The 27760-nt window shown below is 34.1% G+C and overlaps 1 protein-coding gene across 1 annotated transcript in view; it reads left to right on the top strand.

Annotated features, from left to right (window-relative positions):
- Nucleotides 1–1574: 1574 nt before the first annotated feature.
- Nucleotides 1575–27760, top strand: part of LOC138315578 (large neutral amino acids transporter small subunit 1-like) — a 50508-nt gene continuing 24322 nt past the window's right edge. Inside the window, exons 1-3 of the mRNA XM_069256698.1 lie at nucleotides 1575–1876; nucleotides 24697–24855; nucleotides 26330–26465. Of these exons, the coding sequence (XP_069112799.1) occupies nucleotides 1679–1876; nucleotides 24697–24855; nucleotides 26330–26465 (493 nt within the window). The 5' untranslated portion in view covers nucleotides 1575–1678. The remainder of the gene's footprint in view (nucleotides 1877–24696; nucleotides 24856–26329; nucleotides 26466–27760) is intronic.

Raw genomic sequence — 27760 nt, 5'->3', positions numbered from 1 at the left:
TCTATAACTAAGGACCCACTAGAGTGTCAATAGACCATTTTTAGACGTTTTAGGGTCTGTGGTTGTTGTAATGTAATATAACCAATTATTTTACCATTATCAAACCACCCCTAACTACTTTTTTTACAGCAATATCCGACCAACATTGTATTTCATTCGTTTTAAATATGATGCTTATATTTTTTTTAAATAAAACATGAAGGGAGCTAAATCTTCCATCCTTCAGTCTAGCTCGGGCTGGCTACCTGCAGTCGTCCAGAGAGAGAGAACTAAACTAAAGGGAGAATCCAACAGGAAGGGAGACAAACATTCAGAGCTTAGAGAAATCATATACATCTGTACTACATATAATGTTATATGTACATACGAATCGTAATGAAATAACTAGAAATAAATCATAATATCAGAATATAACGTAATGGTAATAGTCTGGTGACTTCATGATATGCTGCGCATGTCACAATTTTTATCTTTATCTATAACTTCCCCATTTCAGAAAAAGGTGATATCATTTCTGTGAAAATGACAATCTTGTGTGTACTTATGTTCCCGGTTTGGGTTTAAAGTATGTTCTTTGTAGTTCAACGAACTGTCGAAGCACTTGTAGTCTTGTAGATTTCAAACAAAAATATAGTGTTAACTATTCGCAAAACTTAAACCGCATGTTTTCTTTATTGTTATTAAAAAAATAACCCCACTGTATTTTTCAGATATGAGTGATATACATTGTTTCCATAAGTTTAAATATTCGTAAAGAAAGCGGATAATGCATAATAAATGTTAATTTTGTGGCTTTCTGGAAATCATTTTGATCTTCTATAACAAGTGTAAATGCATTTATCATTAATCAAAATTAAAGCGTTTTAAACAAGGCATCCAATATAAGAATTATGCCATCCGATCAACTTAATCTGGTCTGACAGAAAAGTGTAAGTGAGATCTAAATTGACGCGAGAATAACCGTTTGAGCAAAAACTGTTTCTGCCACAGTCTATTTGAACCTTGTCATATCATAATCCTTCTGAAACAGGAAAAAGGGAAATTGAAATCTTGATGTACACCCCCTCCCCTCCTTTTGTATCCGGGTACAGTAATTAAAAAATACAAGTAATTATTAAGAACATCAGCAGACGATACTGGCATTATCACTAGGTACATGATAGCATGTTCAGTCGTTTCCGTTATGACTGTACTTGTAAATAACGTTCCTTTTTCCTTTTTGTGTGTTTGGTCTGAAATGATGATGCAAGATATTATTTCACTGCAAGGAATATGCCCGTACATCACTGCGTTAGATCTTGTAGAATATGCTACATCATTACACAGAGTAATATTTTTCTGGTAAGAGACAGGGTCAAAGTGATTGTTGTATGATATATACAGTTCACTATCGTGAAACTTACATACCATTGCACTAGACATGGGAAGAAAATTAAGTAAACCCAAAATATCCCATACAGTGATCAGATGATGCAAGAGTAGTAAGTGTGTAGTATAAATGGGCGGGGTTTAACTCGACAACCAATCAAATCATCGCTTTATTTCAATGAATGAACCAACCACTACATTGTGTCACGTGACTTGCCGTTATCAACACAATATTTATAAGTGATTCTGGGCTACCCTTCGGTTCGAACCACGTGTGTGAAGACGGGTTTATGTTTTAATAAACGAAACCATGGCGAAGGACAAGTATGATGTTAAATCAAGAGCCAAGGAAAATGGCGAAGATTCCAACCTAACTCAGAATGGTGGCGAAAAAGTGGAACTAAAAAGACGGATCACGCTTTTCAATGGCGTCGCAATCATCGTTGGGTCGATAGTAGGAAGCGGTATTTTTCTAACCCCTAAAGGTGTACTGGAAGGCGCTGGATCGGTAAGTTTTGTATATATACTTTTACTTTAATTCCATATATGGTTTCCTATCTAAAAGTATAACGTTAATTTTGCTGTAATGCCTTGTATTGTTGTAAAACATGTTGGTGTTTACGGGTAGTACTGAACAATCGAGCACGTGTTCGCCTCTGTTTAGACAGTATGGCATCCAGTGTAGTGACCTATATTCGTACCGGTGTCGATTTCAGTGGCTGGGCAAGGCTACCATATGTGATCGTATTGACACTGTATCGTTCAGTAGTACAATCGCGTATTTTGATTTAGATAATTGTAATCGATGAATAAGTCTGGTTGCATCGATTTTGTGGAGGCGGTCAGCTGAATACAAAGTGAGCCTAAGTTGTAAACTATTAAAGCTACCTAATTTTATAGAACGTTTTTGAATGACGAGGGTGAGAATACTCCATACATCTAGTCACGAGTTTTTCGTTCTAAAGAACGAAATGTTTTGAAAAGTACATTAATCGGAATCATCTCTGGGCATATAGGCCTAAGTTCATCACCTGAACATATATATATGATAAAGGTATTATCCAGTAGTTACCTAAATGATTATTTGTCCATATCTTAATTAATATGATTAATATGTTGTTCTTATAAGTTAAATACATGCATCATCCATTTATGTGTATTTGCATATAATAAAATTTGTTGAAATGAAATACATGCAGTACTATACTGTGGTAATGAACAGATGTGATAAGATTTTTTAAATAGTTAAAGGGACAATTCAATCTAAGAGAACATTAAAATTTGTACATATATCGGGAAAAAACCAGTTCTCATGGAAATTAGATCAGTCTGTTTTACTGTGATATATGCTAGAAAAGCCCATGGTGGTGAAATGCGTGTGAAACTTTCAAACTCGCTCACTGTCCGCCATTACACATTGTGGTCGAACATCTTGTATGCCGAACCCTGTCCCTTGCTCGTAGAGTAATGCAACTTTTGTCTATAGAACTTAATCGTATTGATCAACGATTTGTAATTACAACGGTATCAATTAAAATACTTAACAATGACGTGGAATTTGTCAATATATTGTGTTAAATGTTTCATAAGAAATGTGTAACAATACATTTATGCCATATTTTGCTTCATGGTTATGTAAAAGAATTAGCCTGAGTGAATTGTCCCTTTAAGTATCTTACTGTTATCATTTTTACCTTGTTAAATAGTCGGTTGTAAATGCAGCAATGACTTGCGTTGATGTTGTACCACATGTACAGACTCTAAATAAAGATTTCTGACTTGACTTGACTTGAGTAGTATATAGTATGCACCAGCTGTGTGTCCTGTCTTGCATACCGGTATGCTAAATAAGTCTCTTTAATACCTAGTGTGCATATTAAGGTTGGGAAATATATATGTGCAAACATTCTGAACTTGGTCCTATATCAATTAGACCTTAATCCACTACATATATAGATCTAGAGTAATGTGCACAAAATGACTTGATTACAGGATTATAAATAAACAAATTAAGAACTTAAGTGTCCTCTTGTACAATTGTTAGTGGAAGGATACAGCACTAACATTGTATTTCTTACAAAGGAAATTGCAAAATTAAAAACTCACAATGAAAAGTGACTGAATTATCATCATTATCGAGAATTTCCAATTAGACTCAATTCGCAGCAGCAATGAGGTTACTTCATTAATTCATTCACTCTTAAAATTTTGTAATGGGTTGGTCTGGCCTTTGATTTAGAAGAGTCTAAATGTCTTTTCAGGGGTAAAAGAGTTAATGTAAGAATATAGTTATATTGAAAGATATGCAAGATTTATTTCTTCTCATGAGTGAGTATTTAGAAAGAAAGAAAAAAATGTCATTCATAAAAACATCATTAACTAGTTTGAAGAGCTAACAACATATGTCAGCATGTGAATAAATCTTTTTTCTATGCAGCAATCATCATTGTTTGGCTACAAAGCCTGTATTAACCCATTTAACCTACCATCATGATTCATCCCATATAAAACACAACAGTAATGTAACAATGATAGTGACATTGATTATCAGGATCGTAAATTAGTAATGTACATCAACATCCAAACTCCATAATACAGCTAGCCAGGAGGGAGAAAGACCAATGGCCACTCTATGGTGACCAGGTCATCATCAAATTGTTTGTCAGATGGTGTTTATTTATTGTGTCAACAATGACCAAATCTTGGTCTTCCATTTCCTCTGTGTGGCATTTAGCACCTTTTGTAGGTTAGAAATAATGAAAACATTCTTTGTTGCCTCACCAAGTATGTTGTGGATATAGTCTTGGTAGAAGGTGAGAACAACCACAGGCGATCAAATAGGTATTAGTCATGAACTACTTAACTCACCCAAATTAAGCATGGCCAACTTCAATTATAATGCTTTACCAGAGCTGAAGACTGCATTTGTAGTTTGCCAATACCAGGATCATATCCTGTATTAAGTTTGTCCTGGTTTAAACCCAGGATTATATGGCTTAATATAACCTCTAGCTGAAGTCCAAGACTTGTATATAAACATTCCAGTATACACAGTATTAGCTATATATAGGTCTATGTTAGTATTTTAGTAGTGTAGTATTGAAATATTTGAGTACTGTGGAGGATTAAAATACATGTACAGTATATAAAAAGGAATTGAACCCATGACCTTTTCACTTTAGTGACCACAGCTTGCATATTAAACTATATTTGAACTGTTTTGTCTGTCAAGGTGTTAGTGCTAATACTAATGACTTACTTACATGCCGAGTTTTGTAACACACCCATACAAACTTTGTTATTAAATATACCGATATGTATTACTGTTGAGTTGAAATCATTCTGACAGTCTGAAACATAATTAATCATCAAGAAATAATATAGGTAAGAAATGGCAAGAGTGATTCTGACAAAATAACGGTAGTAAATATTGAAAATAATTAAGCCTAAAGTTGGTGTGGTTGAATTGCATGGCCTGCACTTAAAACCTTACCGCTATATGTTGATCATGATCTTCATGATCACTAAAAAACTAGAGTATAAAGATTAAGAAATGTTTTGGACTTTTTGGTGATGGGGGGGGGGGGGGGGGGAAGCCAGAATACAAAGAGAAAAACCACTGACCTGCTGTCAGGATAAAGTTTGAAATTAGAAGTTTGAAATTCACAATCAAATGGCCATTAAGATTGATCTGGTGGTCTTTCAGATTAAAATGTTGGAACATATGATTTTACCATTTACATATATACTTCATTGTATTGCATTACAACCATTTACATATATACTTCATTGTATTGCATTACAACCATTTACATATATACTTCATTGTATTGCATTACAACCATTTACATATATACTTCATTGTATTGCATTACAACCATTTGCATATATACTTCATTGTATTGCAAACTTAATCATTTTCTATATTGCTTAAATTTTTCACTAACATAAACTATTCATTTGACAGTGTGATGCAGTAATGATCGTCTTTGATCAAGTTTTCCATTGTTGAGAAAGAAAAGAACTTTTGATCAAGATAAAAGATACTTTCTGAAAGCCTTGGTCTGAGTAGAGATCTTCTGATGAACATTTTGAAGTTTTAGGTTCAGTTTGGTACACGACTGCTGTCACCAGTGACCGGAGTGTCATTTGTATGGGTACTGCTGTCACCAGTGACCGGAGTGTCATTTGTATGGGTACTGCTGTCACCAGTGACCGGAGTGTCATTTGTATGGGTACTGCTGTCACCAGTGACCGGAGTGTCATTTGTATGAGAAAATAGTTTAAATTCACATCAATGCTCATTTGTTTCTACAATTAAGACAAGGTGCCGGATTAGTTCTGGAAGCATGGCTGCTAAAATTGTTGTTTTTGAGAGAAAAGACCCAACTGTTTAAATGTCATGGTTAAATTGAGACTTGAATAGATTCTAATCTAACACTATAGACTACTCAGCTTGAGAAATACAGTTTTAAAAAGCTTCATTTTAGTATTTTTCGTCAGTGTATGTGCATGTACTGCCTGAAAACTAATTAACATCTAAACATGAAACTAGAGCTGTTATCGTAGAGAAAATGTGCATCGCGATATCGTCAAAATTTGACGATATCGTCACGATAATATCGCGATTTTTGGCGAGTAAAATATAAAAGGAATTTATGGAAATATAAGTCATGTTTGGGGGATCAATCATGAAAGTACAATATAGAGTGTAATTTGTAAATAAATAATGTGAAACATTCATTAAAACTAGGGCTGTCACGGGTACTAAATTTTGTCCCTGGGTAACCGAATTTTAGTACCCGACCCGTACCCGGGTACTCGACACAGATCGACTGCTTTTGTAACAAATTGGGTTACGTTGTGTTTGTTGTTTGGAAAGATTGGTTGATCGACGGAGATTCGATGAAATCATATGTGAGTTCAGTAAAGATAGCTTCAGTCGTTAAGTGTCTACTTCATTTCTATTTGACTTTCATAATTGCTAATGAGCTGCAGTAAAGTGTCAGTCTATCCACCGTGTCTGTAGCTATATCAGTCCCAGAGGTAATGTTTTTGCACATGCGCAACAGGAAGTACTACATTCGGACGGTCTCTTGTGTTATCTGATATGGCTATAGTGTGACCTATTTAAGTGCACATGTCCGTCAAGTAGATTGTTCTTGCATCAAAAGACGGTAATGAGAATTAAAATGTATTGAAAAGATAAGGTTTCATCCTTGGTGAGTGAAAACAAATACAACTGAGTTGGATTTTGCAATACTTTTAATATAAGTTCTAGACTTGTTAACGTACATCCAGACGAATTGTCCTATTTTGACGGGTATATGTACCCGGGTACACATTTTTTGACCCGGTTACATCCCCAACCCGACCCGTAACCGGGTACTCGTAACAACCCTAATCAAAACAAACGTTTATTTGTGATACTTTTAATTAGATGTTTGTTTACAAGTCAATCAGATTCTGTCCGTGTCCGACAGTGCAATGTTTTTGTTTCCTTTCCAACTAACACATGATGGGTTACGGCTGACGACGATATCGTAGATATAATTTTTTTAACGATATCGTCGTCTCTTCTCTACAATCGTGATATATCGCGATGCCGATATATGATAACATCTGAATATGAAACTCACACTGAATATTGTTATCATAAACCATATATATAGATATGTAGCATCTAAAGTAAAAGATATTAAGATGAGTATTTTAACCAGTATTTCTATTTCTACTATAAAGTCAAAAGAAAAAATATCAGGTATCTTTCATGGTTACTTGAGTCTATATTGAAATCCCAAAACTTGATACTCTGATGGATATTCATTCAGGTATGTCCTCTACAGAAATGCCATACATGTATATATATATTTGCATGATATATTATGTGTAGTCTCTGGAATTTAACATTAACAGCATGTCTGCTGGTCATTCGGTCAACTACCGTAAATAAGTCACCGTCCACCAATCTTACCACATAATATTTATGCCAGGCCAAAAACCCTTGACATAAATATCTTCAATGCATTTGTGAAAAAAGTATTGACTTTTTCAATAGCTTCAATTTCTTTTGAAAATTTAGTATCATCAATTTAAAAAAATTCGATAGTTTTTAAAAAATTCTGAAATAATTTTGCCTGGTCTCTATTGTTAGATTTGAAAAGTTCAAAATGTTAATGCTTACAACATTAAGGAAACGGGACAAATATTGATCTATTATGAAGGCTGACTGATAGTGCGGATCAGGAATTATTTTGTTCAATTTTCTCATAATTCCCAACCTTTCAACGACAGCAGGAAACACATTTTGAATTACTCTGAAAACAAGTTGAATTGAAGGATTAAGACTTTTAATCTACTACAGAAGCTTAAATACTAAAGCTATCTATTATACAGCTATTTCGGGTAGTGGCGGTCTTGAAAAGTCAGTTTTTAAATTAGAAGCTGAAGTAAAGGGATTTTTTTTTCTATAGGAGAGGAACAGGAGTTAAATTCCTTGGTCTAAATAAGGAGGCCTCTAGATTTTGCTCCTTTTGAGAGAAGTGAAGTAATAAGTAAATACATCAAAGGTACTGTCTGGTCGTGGTTCATTTTTATTATAACCTGTGTTTTCGAGGAGTTTAAATGTGTTTTCAGGGAGGAGAAGGTTATGGGTTTATTTGTACCTTCATTCACCCCTGCAGACTAACTATGTACAGGGCATGGGAGGTGGTCCATGATTCCTGGTCATGGTGTCAAGGTTCCCTAGGGTTCACTGACCCCATGACCTCAGATACCCTGGGGAGTCAATTGGAGGGGGGAGTCAGAAACCATATGGATGGACATCCTGTCCACTGAAATGAGACTGAATTAGTTAGTTCAGGGTATTGTGTTTCTTTGGCTATATATATATATATATAATTTATAAATAGCCTGTCAGAAGAAGCTGATGGCTTTGATAATTTTAACCAACAATGGCCGTCTTGTTAGGAGTCAATCATATCACCATAATTTAAATTAATAACTGTGATTACATGTTTCATCCACAAAAGTATATGGTACTTTGAAGGCTTTTTTTTGTAATTTTGTTTAAATGATATTATATACCCAAGGATATTTTTTTTTTAAATTTGACCTTTAGAAATTATATATCTTCCTCTTTCATTTCTTTTTTCTTATGTCCTTTTGAAAGTGATACTGTAATTGTTTTAAAATGAGATACATGCATTTTCATCCTCCAAAGAAACGTGATGAAGAAATTGAAATTGTTATTTATTAAAATAGTCTATAAAATTTGTTGAAAATAAAAATTAACTTATCGGATTACTGAAAGAAAAAATCAACAAATGGTGAAAATTGTTTGAAGTACATTGTAGGCATGCTCCTGTATTAAATAAAGCAGAAATGTTTCTAAAACATAAATAACATGTGCATTGTACAAACACATAGTGATCAGGTCAAAGGAGGTAAACATGTTGTTGGACTTCCCAAAACAGCTGTGGACGACATGATATACATATACCTATTAAGTGTATAGTAATTCAAGGCCATGCAAGGTCAAGGTCACTCATCACAATATATTTTTCACAAACGTTTAATTCTTTTGTGTCTATTTTTTTCTGACTTGTTTAGAGTATTTTGAAGTGATAATGAATTTTGTAGATTTCTCGCAATAATTATTGCTCTAAGGTTAAACCTATAACTTGAATCGGGAACATTATTTACAATTTGTATACAGATATATATGTAATATAATCCGTCTCTAGTCTCTACTCCAACTACATATTTAGAAGTTAAAGTTTCTGTTCAACGTGTTTAGAGCATTTTAGAGATTGTGTGAAGACGTCATGTTTTTGATGTTTTGTCGCCCTTACAATACACAGGATCGTCTGAAGACGGTCATATGGATATGTTAATTAAATGCTGTCATATATGGTTGTGCAGTTGTAATTATATGTCATAAGTTGTGGGAAATTATGCCATCACTCTGAAGGTGAATGAACTTATAAAAATATATACACTTTACTAATTGTTATTTCATGCAATATAAGATGATGAATCATGTTTTTACATACCTGTTGTATATACATATACATTTGTTAATGGAGTATTACGTTGGCAGTAAGTTATGTGGATTTTAATTAGCAACATTACACGGTTGTCAACTTTCCATCTATGGAACGTTCAGTCCACAGTGAAGATTTAATTATCTGTGTCATATATTTCAACAGGTCATTTACATACTGCACTACGTATTTAAACTACCGTAATGATATTAAAGAAATAGAGTCTTTAAATTCATATACAACGTCACAACTTTAGGAATTTCAATTAATACTGTACATAGAATCAAATGCCCTAGTAATAGATAAACAGGGGACGTTTTATGTGTTTAAGTTTCTGTCCATGTTTGTGTTCAAGTTTTAAGACCATAAAGCTATTCTAAAGACATGTACAGATGTGGCATTGATGAGGCTATAAATGCCATTACTAATGTGTGATCTGACATTAAAGTGTAATATGAATATAATGAGATCAGAGTACTAATTAACCACACATAAAACTTTGTGAAGATATATATAACATTTAAATTACCTGTTAAATTGTAATCTATAGATCTATATGATATTCATGATGAAATATTGATTACAGCATATTGCTTTGCATGTACAAATTAAATACGTAATACAATGTTAATATTATCTCTATATATAGCAGTAAGGGAGGGATGTACATGCATGGTGACTGTTGGTCAAGGTATAGTGCACTGCCATCAAACCACAAGCCCTCCATCCCTGGGTGGAGAGTTGATTGAACATGATCAGCTGACTGTATAGAGTGGTAGTTTTTCTCCAGGTACTCTCGCTTTCCTCCATCAACAAAACCTGGAGCATCCTTTTTTAGCATGAATACCTTTTCTGTAATAAGGACAAAAACAAAATACAATATGAAATAGAAAAAGATTAACTTGAGATATAAATATATGTAACAGTAACCAAAAGAGCTTAGACCGATCCCTTTTTGATTTAAGATTATATAACCTATAATTCCACAGAGACTCTGAGCAGCACAATGTGTAATACAATTAAATATGTATTAATAATTGTGACTACATTTCACCGGCATAAACAGCTTTACCTTCTTGTACTTTTTGCACTGACTCTTTGTACCACTGTTCTTGTGATTAATTTGTCCATTTTGTTTTGTGACACAGTAAATTACAGTAGACATATATATTTATGTGTTTATACATACCTAGATTTTTTTGCGTTTTTTAGCTCACCTGGCCCAAAGGGCTGGTAGGCTTATGTCATGGCGCGGTGTCCGTCGTCCGTCCATCAACATTTCCTTTAAATCGCTACTAGTCATAGAGTTCTGAATGGAATGTAACCAAATATGGCCAGAAGCATCCTTAGGGGAAGTGGAACAGAGTTTGTATAAATTTTGGCTCTAACCCCCTGGGGGCAGGAGGAGCGGGGCCCAATAGGGGAAATAGAGGTAAATCCTTTAAATCACTACTTGTCATAGAGTTTTGCATGGAATGTAACCAAATTTGGCCAGAAACATCCTAGGGTGAAGGAGAACAGAGTTTGTATACATTTTGGCTCTGTCTTCCTGGAGGCAGGAGGGGCACGGCGAAATAGGGGAAATAGAGGTAAAGCCTTTAAATCACTACAGTACTTATCATAGAGTTCTTGGAATTAAATCAGAGTTTGTATAAATTTTGGCTCTGACCCCCTGGAGCAGAAAGAATGGGGAAATTAGAGGTAAATCGTAAGATTCCTTCAGAAAAGAAACAATGATCCTGTATTCAGAACATTACTTGGCATAACAATAAACAGGTGAGCGATAGAACATTACTTGGCATAACAATAAACAGGTGAGCGATAGAACATTACTTGGCATAACAATAAACAGGTGAGCGATAGAACATTACTTGGCATAACAATAAACAGGTGAGCGATAGAACATTACTTGGCATAACAATAAACAGGTGAGCGATAGAACATTACTTGGCATAACAATAAACAGGTGAGCGATAGAACATTACTTGGCATAACAATAAACAGGTGAGCGATAGAACATTACTTGGCATAACAATAAACAGGTGAGCGATAGAACATTACTTGGCATAACAATAAACAGGTGAGCGATAGAACATTACTTGGCATAACAATAAACAGGTGAGCGATAGAACATTACTTGGCATAACAATAAACAGGTGAGCGATAGAACATTACTTGGCATAACAATAAACAGGTGAGCGATAGAACATTACTTGGCATAACAATAAACAGGTGAGCGATAGAACATTACTTGGCATAAACAATAAACAGGTGAGGCATAACATACAGATAGAACATTACTTGGCATAACAATAAACAGGTGAGCGATAGAACATTACTTGGCATAACAATAAACAAGGTGAGCGATAGAACATTACTTGGCATAACAATAAACAGGTGAGCGATACAGGCCCTCACGGCCTCTTGTTATATTACATGTTTACCAAGAAACTTTAAATTGTAGTATTGTAAGTAATTTTGAAAACAGATTTGTTGTTTTCTAGGGACTGGTAATTGTCTACTTTTAGTAGGACAGTCTCCTAGCTATAGTGTTTGATAAACATGTTATATTTACATATTTGGAAGTTGTTCATATGACATTTCTCAAAAGTCATTTTCAGTACCAATGTTACCTTAAGCTTGTTGTCGTGCTGCCTGTAAGAATTCAAAGCTTTCTTGGTATAGGTTTGGCATCAACGTTTATTTCGTACAAAAATTAATGCCACCCTAATGTCCCATTTCCTTACAATTATACATACAAAAATACCATGGTAATTTCATTTCCTGTGCTTAAAACAATATATCTAGTCTCTGGTTATGTTTTTCTGTACTTTGCATAGCCAGTAACCTGTTTTCTTTGATTCTTGATGTTTAAATCCTTTTGGTTGAAAATGTTTATTGTTTTCTTATCATAATACTTCCCATTGTTTGATGGTACTGTTAATTAGCTTACCTGTCTTTATGAAAATTTTTAAAATTTTCATTTGGAATGTAAAGTGAAAAGAATAGTAATTTTGGCCTGTTTATCTTATCAATATCATATGCTCTAGTAATTGTATGTTTTGTGTTTTAGAAGATGTCATTTGTTTTGGGATATTTGAATGATTCTGTTTTAAATCATTTTCGTTGTTTTAGGTATTGGGATACTTGTATGTAGGTATATTAGTCTTTACATGTGTTTTAATTTTCTTCTCTTTCATTTTAAACCACACATGGCCATGTACATGCAAAAATGGAAAATGTATTTGATCCATCAACATATATATTAGCTTCCCTAAAACTGAAATGATTAGACTTATGTTAAAAGTTTGAAAACAGGAGATTCAGACTTGAGGTTATAAATAAAGATATCGAGATAAAAACAGACTTAAAGAGTAAAATAAAACAGGAAGCTGGCTGCGGATATTAACCCAGCCCACTTCATACAAGTCAGATATATAGTATCAGATGTACTTCAACAAGGTATGGAAATGTTTATAAGTGTCAAGTCGACCTCAGCTCTGAAAGTGCATATAGACGTGCATGCTTTGCAGTACTTTATCTATATATATGGTGTTCCCATTTGTCACTACGTATACACTCTCTATCTATCATCGTAAAATTTGATAAAGATGGAATGGATATGATTATACACTAGCTACAGTAAAAAAAATTTGTCAATGACAATGTAAATGAATTATACAAACATCAATATGTATTTAATTTTTTTTTCTACACTAAAAAACACGACCATTATAAAGCTTTATAACTACTGATCATGTTTCTACTGTGACATCACATGTACATTTATGACTATATAGAGATATGTATTGATATAGTTACCATGTGTTGATGTCAATAATATGATTGAAGTTTGGGGATTGAATAAAAGCTATATACGGTCAATCAATTCATGCATGTGTGATGAGGAAAGAATTAATTAAAACCTCAAGTGAAAATGTTAATACCAAGGCAAGTCCCTCTAAACATATGCCTCAATTGTTTAAAATTGTTCACCGTAGACGAACTGTTATGACAGAAAAATCTATGAAAATCATTAAATGTTAAGACATGTTTAACATGTATGAGTCAAAGTTTACCAAAACTATATCTAACAGCAGTGTGTCCCACAGAAATGATTGCTTGTCAAATTTAAAAATTTTATCATGAAAACACTAGTAGCCGAGTACATGTACCGTTATATTTATAAATTTCATCATGAAAACACTAGTAGCTGAGTATATGTACTGCTATATTTAAAAATTTCATCATGAAAACACTAGTAGCCGAGTACATGTACTGCTATGTTAATAAATTTCATCATGAAAACACTTGTAGCCGAGTACATGTACCGCTATATTAATAAATTTCATCATGAAAACACTAGTAGCCGAGTACATGTACCGCTATATTAATAAATTTCATCATGAAAACACTAGTAGCCGAGTACATGTACCGCTATATTTATAAATTTCATCATGAAAACACTAGTAGCCGAGTACATGTACCGCTATATTAATAAATTTCATCATGAAAACACTAGTAGCCGAGTATATGTACCGCTATGTTAATAAATTTCATCATGAAAACACTTGTAGCTGAGTACATGTACCGCTATATTTAAAAATTTCATCATGAAAACACTTGTAGCTGAGTACATGTACCGCTATATTAATAAATTTCATCATGAAAAACACTAGTAGCCGAGTACATGTACCGCTATATTAATAAATTTCATCATGAAAACACTAGTAGCCGAGTACATGTACCGCTATATTAATAAATTTCATCATGAAAAACACTAGTAGCCGAGTACATGTACCGCTATATTTATAAATTTCATCATGAAAACACTAGTAGCTGAGTACATGTACCGCTATATTAATAAATTTCATCATGAAAACACTAGTAGCCGAGTACATGTACCGCTATATTTATAAATTTCATCATGAAAAACACTAGTAGCTGAGTACATGTACCGCTATATTGATAAATTTCATCATGAAAACACTAGTAGCCTAGTACATGTACCGCTATATTAATAAATTTCATCATGAAACCGGTACATGTACTAGGCTACTAGTGTTTTTATGATGAAATTTATCAACATAAACATGTATTAGGCTATGAGTGTTTTAATGAGGAAATTTATCAACATACCACATACTTGTTCATGTACCCGTATGTTGATAAATTTCCTCATAAAGACACTAGTAGCCGAGTACATGTACCAGAAGGCACGTGTGATACATTTAAATGTCTGGTGAACAGGAACATTTGCTATAGAGAAATAAAAGTGGAAAGGCTAGCAAGGGCATTCTGATGCAATATTAGGCTGTCAGGGTTTGGTTTTCTATTTCCGCCAAATGCATTTTAATCAATAATTTCCTTAAATGTTCCATTACAGAGTGTAGCTATAGGTACATGCATGATTGAGCTGACTGGTTTCCACAATTTATACAGGGTCATTAGAGACAAAGTTCATGTGATTTCATCATCCATACGCAGGTGGGAAGCATTGGAAACATGAGCTTACATGCGTACATTGAAGTATTAAATAAATAAAAAAAAAAGCAAAAAACCGACATCAAACAAAATAACACATAGTTAGGTTGTTTTAGGTGCATTTAAATGTGATGTTATAATGTCTGAATTACGTAATTATAACATTGAATAGAAGATATACCAAAAAGGGGAGACAACTCTGGGGTAGAGATCTTGATAGACCAAATTTAAAGGAGAGACAACTCTGGGGTAGAGATCTTGATAGACCAAAGGAGAGACAACTCTGGGGTAGATACCTTGATAGACCAAAGGAGAGACAACTCTGGGGTAGAGATCTTGATAGACCAAATTTAAAGGAGAGACAGCTCTGGGGTAGAGATCTTGATAGACCAAAGGAGAGACAGCTCTGGGGTAGATACCTTGATAGACCAAAGGAGAGACAACTCTGGGGTAGATACCTTGATAGACCAAAGGAGAGACAACTCTGGGGTAGATACCTTGATAGACCAAAGGAGAGACAACTCTGGGGTAGATACCTTGATAGACCAAAGGAGAGACAGCTCTGGGATAGAGATCTTGATAGACCAAAGAAGAGACAACTCTGGGGTAGATACCTTGATAGACCAAAGGAGAGACAACTCTGGGATAGATACCTTGATAGACCAAAGGAGAGACAGCTCTGGGGTGGAGATCTTGATAGACCAAAGGAGAGACAACTCTGGGGTAGATACCTTGATAGACCAAAGGAGAGACAGCTCTGGGGTAGAGATCTTGATAGACCAAAGGAGAGACAACTCTGGGGATAGAGATCTTGATAGACCAAAGGAGAGACAACTCTGGGGTAGATACCTTGATAGACCAAAGGAGAGACATCTCTGGGATAGAGATCTTGATAGACCAAATTTAAAGGAGAGACAACTCTGGGGTAGAGATCTTGATAGACCAAAGGAGAGACAACTCTGGGGTAGATACCTTGATAGACCAAAGGAGAGACAACTCTGGGGTAGATACCTTGATAGACCAAAGGAGAGACAACTCTGGGGTAGATACCTTGATAGACCAAAGGAGAGACAGCTTTGGGGTAGAGATCTTGATAGACCAAAGGAGAGACAACTCTGGGGTAGAGATCTTGATAGACCAAAGGAGAGACAACTCTGGGGTAGATACCTTGATAGACCAAAGGAGAGACAACTCCCGGGGTAGGTACCTTGATAGACCAAAGGAGAGACAGCTTTGGGGTAGAGATCTTGATAGACCAAAAGAAAAGATATTGATCATGACTCTTGTGTACAATATACTTTTTGATGATCGATCAAGTTGTACTACAAAAACCGAAAGAAAATTCATCTGATTTGACTGTCTTGTAAACCCATAGACCATGTATACAAAGGCCTATTTCACATGATGTTCACCAAAACTGTAGTGAAGCTGATGATTGTTTATATTATTGACCATGTATCTGAGAAACAGGTGACATGCAGCTAGCTGATGCAATCCCTGGCAGACATTGAGCAGCATTAACATGATTAATTAATACTGGGAGACATCAGACAAGTACAGCATGCAAAGTTTCCATGTCAACCCTGTGTAGACTGTGTGACCTTCAACCTTTTGTTCCCTGGCTGTCTCTAGGGAACGCTTCAACATATGTTCAGATACTTTTTACAGGCGACAGGAAGCATGCATTCTGTCTTGTCTGTCCACCTGTTCAAAGCTGTAATCAGGAAATATCGGCGTGACATTTCTAAACTTGGACAGAGAAGGTTTTGTTTTAGAATTAAAAATGTTGTAGAAAGACCCCTTGAAGGTCTCCTTAATCTCCATTTGTCTGATTCATCGTTTTAAGTGTTTATGAAAATTTTTATTTAATTCTTTCAAATCTTAGATTTATGGTATTATTGTTTGATAGTTGGTCCAGCAACACAAAATCACATACATTGTAGTTCGGTTTGTCTTACAAAAAATGTAACTGATACTTGTGAAGCAATTTCAATTTGGAATAAGAATTCTTTATTTCATTAAGAATCAAATGGCAGGCAATCTATTTTAAATATAAAAATATTTTTTCTGTTAGGATAATTAAAATGCATACATTTATTTAACAGTTTGCTGAATTTTCAAAAAATATTTTTAAAATGTATTAAGTCATTTTTTACGCTATATATATTCAAGAGACTTCCAAAGTAAAATTTTTGTTCAGCTTTATGATTTGCCTTGATGGAGCCCCAGCTGGAGGGATCAAGGACACAACTACCACAGGTATAATAAGACAAGTATTACAAGGTAGTTATCACTGGTGAGAGATACATGTTGTGGTGCTGATACTGAGTTAGTATACCATGATCAGCTGGTGATAAGGATGCTGTGCACTAAGTCAGTACACTGGGCTACAGTTATATATAGGTTTACCTGATGCCAGGGCCTCTAAAATCTTAGTCAGCCATATCGTCATGTGTTAAAATTATATCTGATTTACTCATAAATAGAAAAATTCAAACGAAATTCAAATGGTTATAAAATCTATATGATATATGATTGCAAATCATATGTTACAACATAAGGGATTTATTTTTTAAGTTTTAGATATGCTGTAATTGCACATTATTTTAGATCTATCTCATGATCATATGAAATAATGGTTTTAGAAATAAATTGAAGTTTTAAGATACTACAGTAAAACCTCTCTATTAAGACCAGAGGGTCTGAGTGAAAGTGGTCTTAATAGCGGGGTGGTCTTAATACCGAGGTGCATCGGATTGACTTCTAATCAGTAAGAACCGTAACTCTGCCACATTATGATTAAAAATAGTATATATAAACATGTACTGTACATGTATATATACAATGTATGTCTTATATGTATACAGTAACATAATAGACGTGTATATTTTTATTTAGTTGAATAAACATAAAAGAAAATAAAGAAGATATTTTGTTTTTTATTAAATAATCTAATTAATAAATTCTAATAAATTTTAATTCACATAACATACACACATAGATTTCCGCCTTTCTCTTCAATATCGACTGCACTTGTGTTTTACCGATGCCAATCTTGTTCGGCGAGTTGACTACGGCTTTCTACAGTTATATAAGGAGTTCAACTTTCTTATTCGTTTACGTGGTGTACCCTTCTTGATTTAAAATGCATATAAATTTAAAGGAGGTGGAAATATTACATACAAATGTTTGAAAGTTATCGTGTTTGTATGGAAATTTAATTGAAGTTTTGTCAAAACAAAAATACGGCGACATTCTTACCGGATTAATTTCACAATCAGAACGAAACGCCTTGGATCCACGATGTTTATTTTACTCACCCGTGAAGATAGGGTTTTAAATACTGCTACTGTAAAATCATTAGAGCCCAGGTTAATGTTTTGATTAGTAAACAAAAGATCGATTGCTACACGCGCTCTTTCAAATGATCCGATAATTGGTCTAGTTTCACTTTCAAAGCGCCACCTAGCTGCTAGGTCAACAGGTGACAAGGGCGACGACCCGTATCGGTAAACAAAAGATCGAAATCCTCACATACACACGTGGTCGTCTTGGCTAAATAATGGGGACCATCAAAAGCCCTATGCTTTCTTTTGGTCACATTTATTATGCGTATGTATCGGGTAATTAATTTGATTATAATTGACCTCGATTCCGTCACTCCAATACCCCGCTTAGTACACAACCGACCGTACAGGTAACGGTCTGTCACTTGACAAGCGATGAAGGGGGCAATTAGTGTTGGCTACTGGTCTGAAGGAAAACAAGGTAAACTGTCACAGGTGAATGGTCGTAATTATGGGGTCAATTACCGTTGATCAGTGGTCGTTGGGACTGCCTGGGCTGGTCGTAATACGGAATAGCGGGGTGGTCGTAATACTGAGACGACCAGTACAAAGATATAGAGGGGAAAATAACGGGACTGAAAACAAGTGCCCGTAATAGCGGGGTGGTCTTAATTCTGAGGTGGTCGTAAGGTCAGGATGACCTATTGTCATCATGCACCGTCCGTCGTGGTGCGCCGTGCGTAAACTTTTCATTCAAACAACTTCTTCTCAATAACCAAAAGGCCCAGGGTACTGATATTTGGCCTGTAGCATGCTGTGATGAAGGGCTACCAAGTTTGTTCAAATGAATGACCTTGACCTTCATTCAAGGTCACAGGGTTCAAAAAGGCTAAAATCTTTAAACGACTTCTTCTCAAGACCCAGAATGCCCAGGGTACTGATATTGGGCATGTAGTATGCTGGGATAAAGGGCTACCAAGTTTGTTCAAATGAATGACCTTGATCTTCATTCAAGGTCACAGGGGTCAAATAGGCTATAATCTTTAAACGACTTCTTCTCAAGAACAGAAAGGCCCAGGATATTCATATTGGGCCTGCAGCATGCTAGGATGAAGAGCTACCAAGTTTGTTAAATAAATGACCTTGACCTTCATTCAAGGTCACAGGGTCAAATAGGCTAAAAATCCTTTAAACAATTTCTTGTAAATAACTAAGAGGCCTAGATACCTGATAATTGGCCTGTGACATGCTAGGATGAAGGGCTATCAAGATTGTTCAAATGAATGACCTAGATCTTCATTCAAGGTCACAGGGGTCAAAAACGCTGAATTCTTTAAACGACTTCTTCTCAAGAACCAAAAGGCCCAGGATACTCATATTTGGCATGTAGCATGCTGGGATGAAGGGCTACCAAGTTTGTTCAAATGAATGACCTTTACCTTCATTGGAGGTCACAGAGGTAAAATAGGCTTAAATCTTTAAACAACTTCTTCTCATGAACCAAAAGGCCCAGGATACTCATATTAAGCTTGCAGCATGCTTGGATGAAGGGCTACCAAGTGTGATAAAATGAATGACCTTGACCTTCATTCAAGGTCACAGGGGTCAAAAAGTTGAAATCTTTGAACGACTTCTTGAGAATAACTAGGAGGCCTAGAGACCTAATATTGGGCCTGTGACATGCTGGGATGAAGGGCTACCAAGTTTGTTCAAATGAATGACATTGATCTTCATTCAAGGTCACAGAGGTCAAATATGCTAAAATCTTAAACGACTACATTGTGTTGTGCTAATAGTCAGATGACTGTTAAGGCCCATGGGCCTCTAGTTATATTATAAACCCATTTTCTCCAATGTTATAATTAATTTATATGCATATGCTTTGATATACTCCCTCAGCATGGCTCTTTCTCTGGACATTCCTGACTAGGACCAGTACTCAGTGGTAACACAATGGTTTTCATAGTACTGCCCGGTCACTAGGAATCGCTTGTATGGGAGTGATATATTGAGGGATCCAAATTCAAATCAAATTCAAATCAATATCAACTGATTTAAATCAAGGAACTGTATGTATTGAACTGATATGAATCTATTAAAAATTTCAACTTATAATTATCTGGCGATACAGTATCCACGTTTTAACTATAAACAAAAACATGGTATGCATACATATATATATATATATACTTAACATGCTTTTTATACCTGCTCATTATTGGAGTGTTCTCATAGTATTACTTACAAGTGTAACATAAATATATATTTAATTTCAATATTGTCTGTAAAATTACATATATATATGACTTTGAGATGTAAATGTATGTATACTCCACAGAGGGCTTATATAGGCATAGCCTGCTGCCCAATCCCTATTAAGTCAAATGATTTAATAAAAATAGTTTGAAATGAAAATGCAACAAGCACTAAATCACATGATTTTCATTTATCAATATGTTCATAAAAATTCATTATAATCATTTTGTTTACTCTTTTCCATAGTAGCACTCCATTTTACTTATTTGTTGTTTATTACCATTGATGGTAATTAGTCACTAAAATCTCAGTCTCATCTCTAGTACCTCATCGACATGAACAACAATCACAGGTTAACTCAGCAATTTCTGTCATGCTGTGTTACCATAAATAGAATCACTTTTGTGCGGAGGTTTTGTTCTATTGATTAATTGATTGGAGCCAATGAATATTTTCAAATCCGTGCTGGATTTAGACAAGAGTGAAGGCAATATTTCCATTTAAAAGATTGTTCGTCTGGGAACTGCCGCATCAACATTCATAGAACAATATTCATGAGAGAAATAGTCTTGTCCTGCTCTGGTAGGAGTGGTAGCACATGTACATGTTAAATCTGGGACAGAACTAGTGTTGATGGTTATAATAAAGGATGGAGGAGACTTTGTTGAAAATCAACGCTTCGCTTCATGATTTAGATTTTAATGTGAGGGCGTACTACATTGATGGGACTCAATTAAGTTTTTGAAGATGTATAATGTTGTGCTTAAGTTTGGTTTGATTTGAAAAGCTTCTTCTTAAAAACTGTACTGCGCTTAAAGTCATGGATCATGAGATTTAGTAAAGAAGGCTCTAAAGCTGTTCATAATAACTTCATATAACCGTACATGTGCAGTAACCGATGTATAAGGCATGAACATTCTAGCTTACACTATGGTCCAATATGTGACGTTCGTTAATGTTTCCTTGTGAATGCGATAACTTGAGTAAATATTCACTGAGCTTAATGAAACTAACATTGGAAAGATCTGGGATGAGATTGAAAATGAGCTTGATTCGACCGTAAATTAAGGAGTTATTGCCCTTTGCACTAATAATTGTAATTGGACCTTGTGAACACGATAACTTTAGTAGATATGAACTGAACTTAAGGAAACTTTGTATTTAGATTCTAATTGGAAAGATTTCAGACAAGTTCGAAAATCGACCTATTTAGATCGTGACTTACAAAGTTATTGCCCTTTGCAATCATAATTATTGTATTTTGTGATTATGATAACTTGAGAAAATATGCACCAAGCTTAATGAAACATTTTATGTAGACTAACTGTAACATTGGATAGATCTCGGACTAGTTTGAAAATTAGCTTGATTCAATTGTAACTTACAGAATTATTGCCCTATGCGATTATAATTATTGAATCTTGTGAACATGATAACTTAAATATAATCTGAGCTTAATGAAACTTAAATATAATCTGAGCTTAATGAAACTTTGCATATAGAATAACATTTGAAATATTTCGAACAAGTGTGAAAATAAGCTTGATTCAACTCTTAACTTATTTATGGAGTTATTGCCCTTTGCAATAATAAATATTGAACCTTGCACGTGCACCAAGCTTAATGGAATTTTGTATGTTGACCTATTAGATGTACATGTGTGTTACTATTTCGTGAACAAAAATCATCAGTTGGCTTGTAAATTACATAACTAATTTGTATCAAATATCAGGTGACTGTTAAAGCCCATGGGGCTCTTGTATGTTGATGAGAACAACACCATTGACATGTGTGCATCTAGTGTAGTGACATTTGGAGCTTTTTGTACTAAAATTTTGTTCAATCTATTCTAAGGCTTTTTGTAATCCAAATACAAAAAATTTAATGGCCTCTACCAATTTTGAAAGTTGCATTATAGAAATTTGACCAATTTTGAAAGTTGCATTATCAAAAAATCTATGACAATGACACTCACATATCACAACAAATAGAACACCTGGTCATCGGAGGTCGTCCTCGACCCAGCTGTCTGTTTAAACTAATCTGTGTAATAACAGTAAATCCTTTCAACAAAAAAGGTGAAAAATATCTATGGTACAGTTACCAGTAAAACATAAAAAATATTGCATGCTTGCAATTTTGAAGAAGTTGAATTAATTGTAACACACTTTATCTATGTTATACAATTATATAGTATTATTAAAGCCTATCAAACAGTGGAAGCCTAGTGATATATCAAGCCTTTGTGACTTCAATGTAATATATGTACACCAATATAACAACAAAGAACAATCAAGCTTTAAAAATAGATTCAATATCAGATATACAATGTACTGTATGTACATTTATAATGACCAAACATCATTTATAGATTTATTCTGTATACAGTGTATTAGTTCACATTTGAAAACAAGGTTATATATGGAATTCAAAAATACAACTCGGTGTCTACTTCTAGACATGAGAAAAACGTTTAGAAACTAAATACTCAATATTCTGTTACATGAAAATGTTGAGGCGGATTTCATTTGGATTCAGAAATTTTCATGAAAATCAGATAGAATTGTTTACAGATTCCTTTTTCTGTGAAATAGAATGTTTAAACAGTTTCTGTATGGGGAAGATTTCTAGATATGTAGATACAAAGTGAAGTTGCTGATAATATGAATAAATCATTTCCACCTACGCCTTTAATCAAACCAAAAAGACAATGTCCTAAAAAAGGAATAAATCCTTCTGGATAAAGCTATTACTAGATGTTTGATATCAGTTTTTTATTCCCTTAATGAATTATCAATTAAGATCGATGACACTGTGCTGCAGCTGCTGTGAAATTTGTATTGACTGTTGACGATAAATTTGTCCTCAATAGTCATCGCATTAACCAGAAGTCTGGGGTCTCTTTGCCCGTGGGCTTTCAAGCATGCTTCAACATAACAAAGCAGAAGATCGTTGACATTTACACAATACTGTTGCTCTAGATCTCTAGTAGCTGTCCTCCCCAGATTGGAGAGTTCTGTTAAATTCAGGACAGTATGGCGCTAATCAATTGGATTATATGATGTATTTATCAGCTTTTTAAACACAACAGATTGAAAGTTAAACACTCTTTTGTTCTCAACTTCATATATATAACAGGTGCTATTTGTCCTCATTAGACCTTTTAAGGTCTTAAAGGTCATTTTTAGAAACATATTATATAGCTAGTTACAGGTGATCCATTTTCAGAAAGAAAATGGATTGAACAACAGGCAGTGCCTTTGGTTTATTAGTTAATATTCTCTTTAAGTATTACACTGTCCAGAATACTAAGTCATTTCTATCTATTGCTCTATACAAGTATGAACATGTTGGTTTGAATACAAAAGTAACATCCTGGGAGCAACTGAGTGCAGATGAATTGCAAATATACATGTTAAAGATGCTCCACCGCTGACAAATGGTATTATTTCACTATCAAAAACAGGAGCAGACGATGTAGTATTTTTCTTCAGTTATGAAAGTTACTTACTTTACACCATTACCACCATTGAAAAGTTTGAGCTTCTTATTTTACTTTTAAGTTAAAAATATGAAAAATAATTAATTGCATCCCGAAAAAATTTTGTGGCACTATATCCTATATGGAATGAAGTACTGATTGCGCATGCACCAAAAGCAAAATAAATTATTTTATATTATTTTTTGTGTTAATTAGACATATATATACACAATTAAACACCAATTATTGTTCAAATGATGAATATCATTTATGCTCTGTCGGCGGTGGAGCATCTTTAATAATATGATGTATACAAGGTTATTTGTCCTCAAAGGGACTTGTCTCTTGTACCTTGGTGATTAAATAACATGTACATGTATACCCAAAACTATATCCTTGTTTTTCCACAAAGAGAACAAAAAATGTAAAATATAAAAATAAATTCTTTGCTTTTAGTTAGTTTACCACTAGATATTTTAAACTTCTGAATAAATAAATCATTGTAGGTTATAATGAATAAATAAACCAATATAGGTTATAATCAAAGTTATTATTATCCAGAACTAAATAAATCATTATAGGTTATAATCAAAGTTATTATTATCCAGAACTAAATGAATCATTATAGGTTATAATCAAAGTTATTATTATCCAGAACTAAATGAATCATTATAGGTTATAATCAAAGTTATTATTATCCAGAATTAGTTTCATCTTTAGAATTGATTAAAGCTTGAAAAAAAACCAATTGATACATATTCTTGAATTTTAACAGGTTGGTTTATCTCTAGTAGTATGGGCAGGATGTGGAGTTATTTCCCTTGTTGGAGCTCTTTGTTATGCAGAACTTGGTACCACTATCACACGATCTGGTGGAGATTATGCTTACATGTTGGAAGCATTTGGTCCTTGCATGGCGTTCTTACAGCTATGGGTAAGTTCAATTTTAAACATATTGAAGATATAGTTTGCCTTTGTAGAAAAAACAATATGTTCAACAACAGCTTTATTTGTTACTCATTGACACCAAGTTTAATGTGAATGTCTTTCACGCTTCCTTTTCCAGTTACAATGAAAGTCATGTGACGAAAAAAAAAAATATGGAAAGTCAAAAACTACATTTTCAAAAACAATTTCATGTGATAGGTGATAAATACAGTAAAATCAGATGATGGTTTTTTTTTTGTTCTACATGGACATTTTGTTTATAGTATTCTGTCCTGTGACACGTACATAACAAGTGGATATCTCATGACTTAGCGAACACAAGATCTAAAATTTACAATGTCAAATTGTTGAAGCAGAAAGTAAATTATGAAATAATGAAATTTTTTAAAATCTCCTTTTTCTAGCCATTGTAGTTCACTTGTACTGATTCAGGGTATTTACACTAGGTCTGTCATATTATTGTAATCTCTACCCACTGTGTATTGGATTTGATTGCATGATCAATGGTAATTAGAACAATTTACTGGTAGACTAAACATGTATATATATACTTAATGATGGACATCGTTTTAGGTAGATTTACACCTTGATAACTATAACTTACATGACATACAGATTTTAGGAAATACTTATTTACTGTTAATCTTCACAAAGTCATCCCCAGCTGTCTACTGATGAACATATATAAATAAATTCATCGAAAAAATAAGAGATGCAACTCCTGAGCCAGGTACTAAATGGTATATTCTAGGTTCATCTGGTGCTACTGGTTGCCGACATGTTTACACAGCTTACATGGTGTACAAAAAGTACAGTATGACAATAGAGGTCATGTGATAATAACAATGTATTATGACATCATAGATCAGTTGCTAAGGAAGTAATGGAGGAAATGATACATAGCTAAATGGTGATTGGTCTGAAATCTAGGAATATGAATGCAAAAGCTTAATGAAATTTTAAAGATGAATGTTACAATAGAAATAATGAATTAGTTTGATGAGGATATATGAGTAGAAATAAATTAAATATGTATAGTTCATAAATTTTATATAGTAAATGTATTAAGCTGTATGAGTATCTCATATATAGGGCTATGTGAGCAAGCTTAAGGGCTAATTCTGAAAAAGTATTGGTTGTGGTATTTGAGTAGGAAAGTTCTTTGAAAGTTTATAGAGGAAGATCCCAGAAGAAGAAAAGGTCCTTGCATCAGAATAAACCGTTGGGATTCCTGCTGTTCCATCAATGAGTCTATAATTATTGTTCATCTGAAGGACGGCATCAATATGTGGTGAAGAATGGCATCATTGAGTGGTTTGCATGTAGTTTCAAAAGTTTGTTGGTACACCTCTATTCAGTTTCCTATTGCCAGGCAGTTTGGTTTGGATATAAATATATAAATAAATTGTTCAGATTTTCATTTGCTTGTTTATTTGTTAAATTACATTATTTGTTTTCAGGCAAACCTAATTATCATTCGACCTACAGCCCAGGCCCTTGTGGCCTTGACCTTTGCGTACTATGTGCTACAACCAAGCTTTTCAACATGTGACCCACCACTAATGGCACTCAAGCTTTTGGCTGCATTGTGTATCAGTAAGTTTGACCCAAGGATTGACTGAGTGAGTGAATGAGTATATTAATGTGAGTGAGTGAGTGAGTGAGTGAGTATATTTGTACCTACCATGAAGGGGGACTTCAGTATTACCTATTTCAACCCCTCCCATCCCGTCCTGTCACATTCCACTTTAATATATGCCTTCAACTATTCTAGTTAATTTCATCACCTGAATTAAAGTGTTTGCAATATTTGTATTAGGATTGAAACAATGCTGGTTTATAAATTTGGTACATTGTTGTTATAGGTTTGGTACAATGTTGGTATAGGTTTGGTACATTGTTGGTATAGGTTTGGTACAATGTTGGTATAGGTTTGGTACAATGTTGGTATAGGTTTGGTACAATGTTGGTATAGGTTTGGTACAATGTTGGTATAGGTTTGGTACAATGTTGGTATAGGTTTGGTACAATGTTGGTATAGGTTTGGTACAATATTGTTATAGTTTTGGTAGATTGTTGGTATAGGTTTTGTATAATGTTGATATATGTTTGTTAGATTGTTGGTATAGGTTTGGTACAATGTTGGTATAGGTTTGGTATAATGTTGGTATAGGTTTGGTACAATGTTGATATAGGTTTGGTAGATTGTTGGTATAGGTTTGGTACAATGTTGGTATAGGTTTGGTACAATGTTGGTATAGGTTTTGTACAATGTTGATATAGGTTTGGTACAATGTGGTTATAGGTTTGGTACAATGTTGATATAGGTTTGGTAGATTGTTGGTATAGGTTTGGTACAATGGTTCTACAAAGAACACCTGTGGGAACCTTAGAACTAGTGTAATCACATGTTAAACAATATAACAGATACAAGCAGAGTATTATTTCAATTAGTTACAAATGGATGATGGATTAAATATCATTGAAATACAAAATCATCAACAATATTTAACAATAAATTAACCGGAAGTATTTTTAGTGCTAACTTTAAAAGCAATGATAATTAACATTTTTTTTAAATATTTATTCTGAAAATTAGATTGATTTTCCTTTATTTGCATGTTTATTAAAACCTTGCATCGGAGATGTGGTTGCTATATATAATAATCGCTGTGTTCGTCTGTCTGTCCACAGTTGGTTTACAGAGATTTTCTTGAAACCTAATATAGTGGTGGTATATATTAGGTTTAATTCTACTGAAAAATCCAAGATGTCTTGAGTCGAGATCACCTGATTTTAATGACAATGGTATACAGGGGGGTTTTGAAACACTGACTATCATGTTCATAGTCAGAAAATAGAAAATGGCCACATTGTTCCCTATATAAAAA

This window comes from Argopecten irradians, chromosome 2 (assembly GCF_041381155.1).
Source record: "Argopecten irradians isolate NY chromosome 2, Ai_NY, whole genome shotgun sequence".
Lineage (NCBI taxonomy): Eukaryota > Metazoa > Mollusca > Bivalvia > Pectinida > Pectinidae > Argopecten > Argopecten irradians.
The sequence above is the reverse complement of the archived record's forward strand: the minus strand, read 5'-3'. Positions and strand labels throughout refer to the sequence as shown.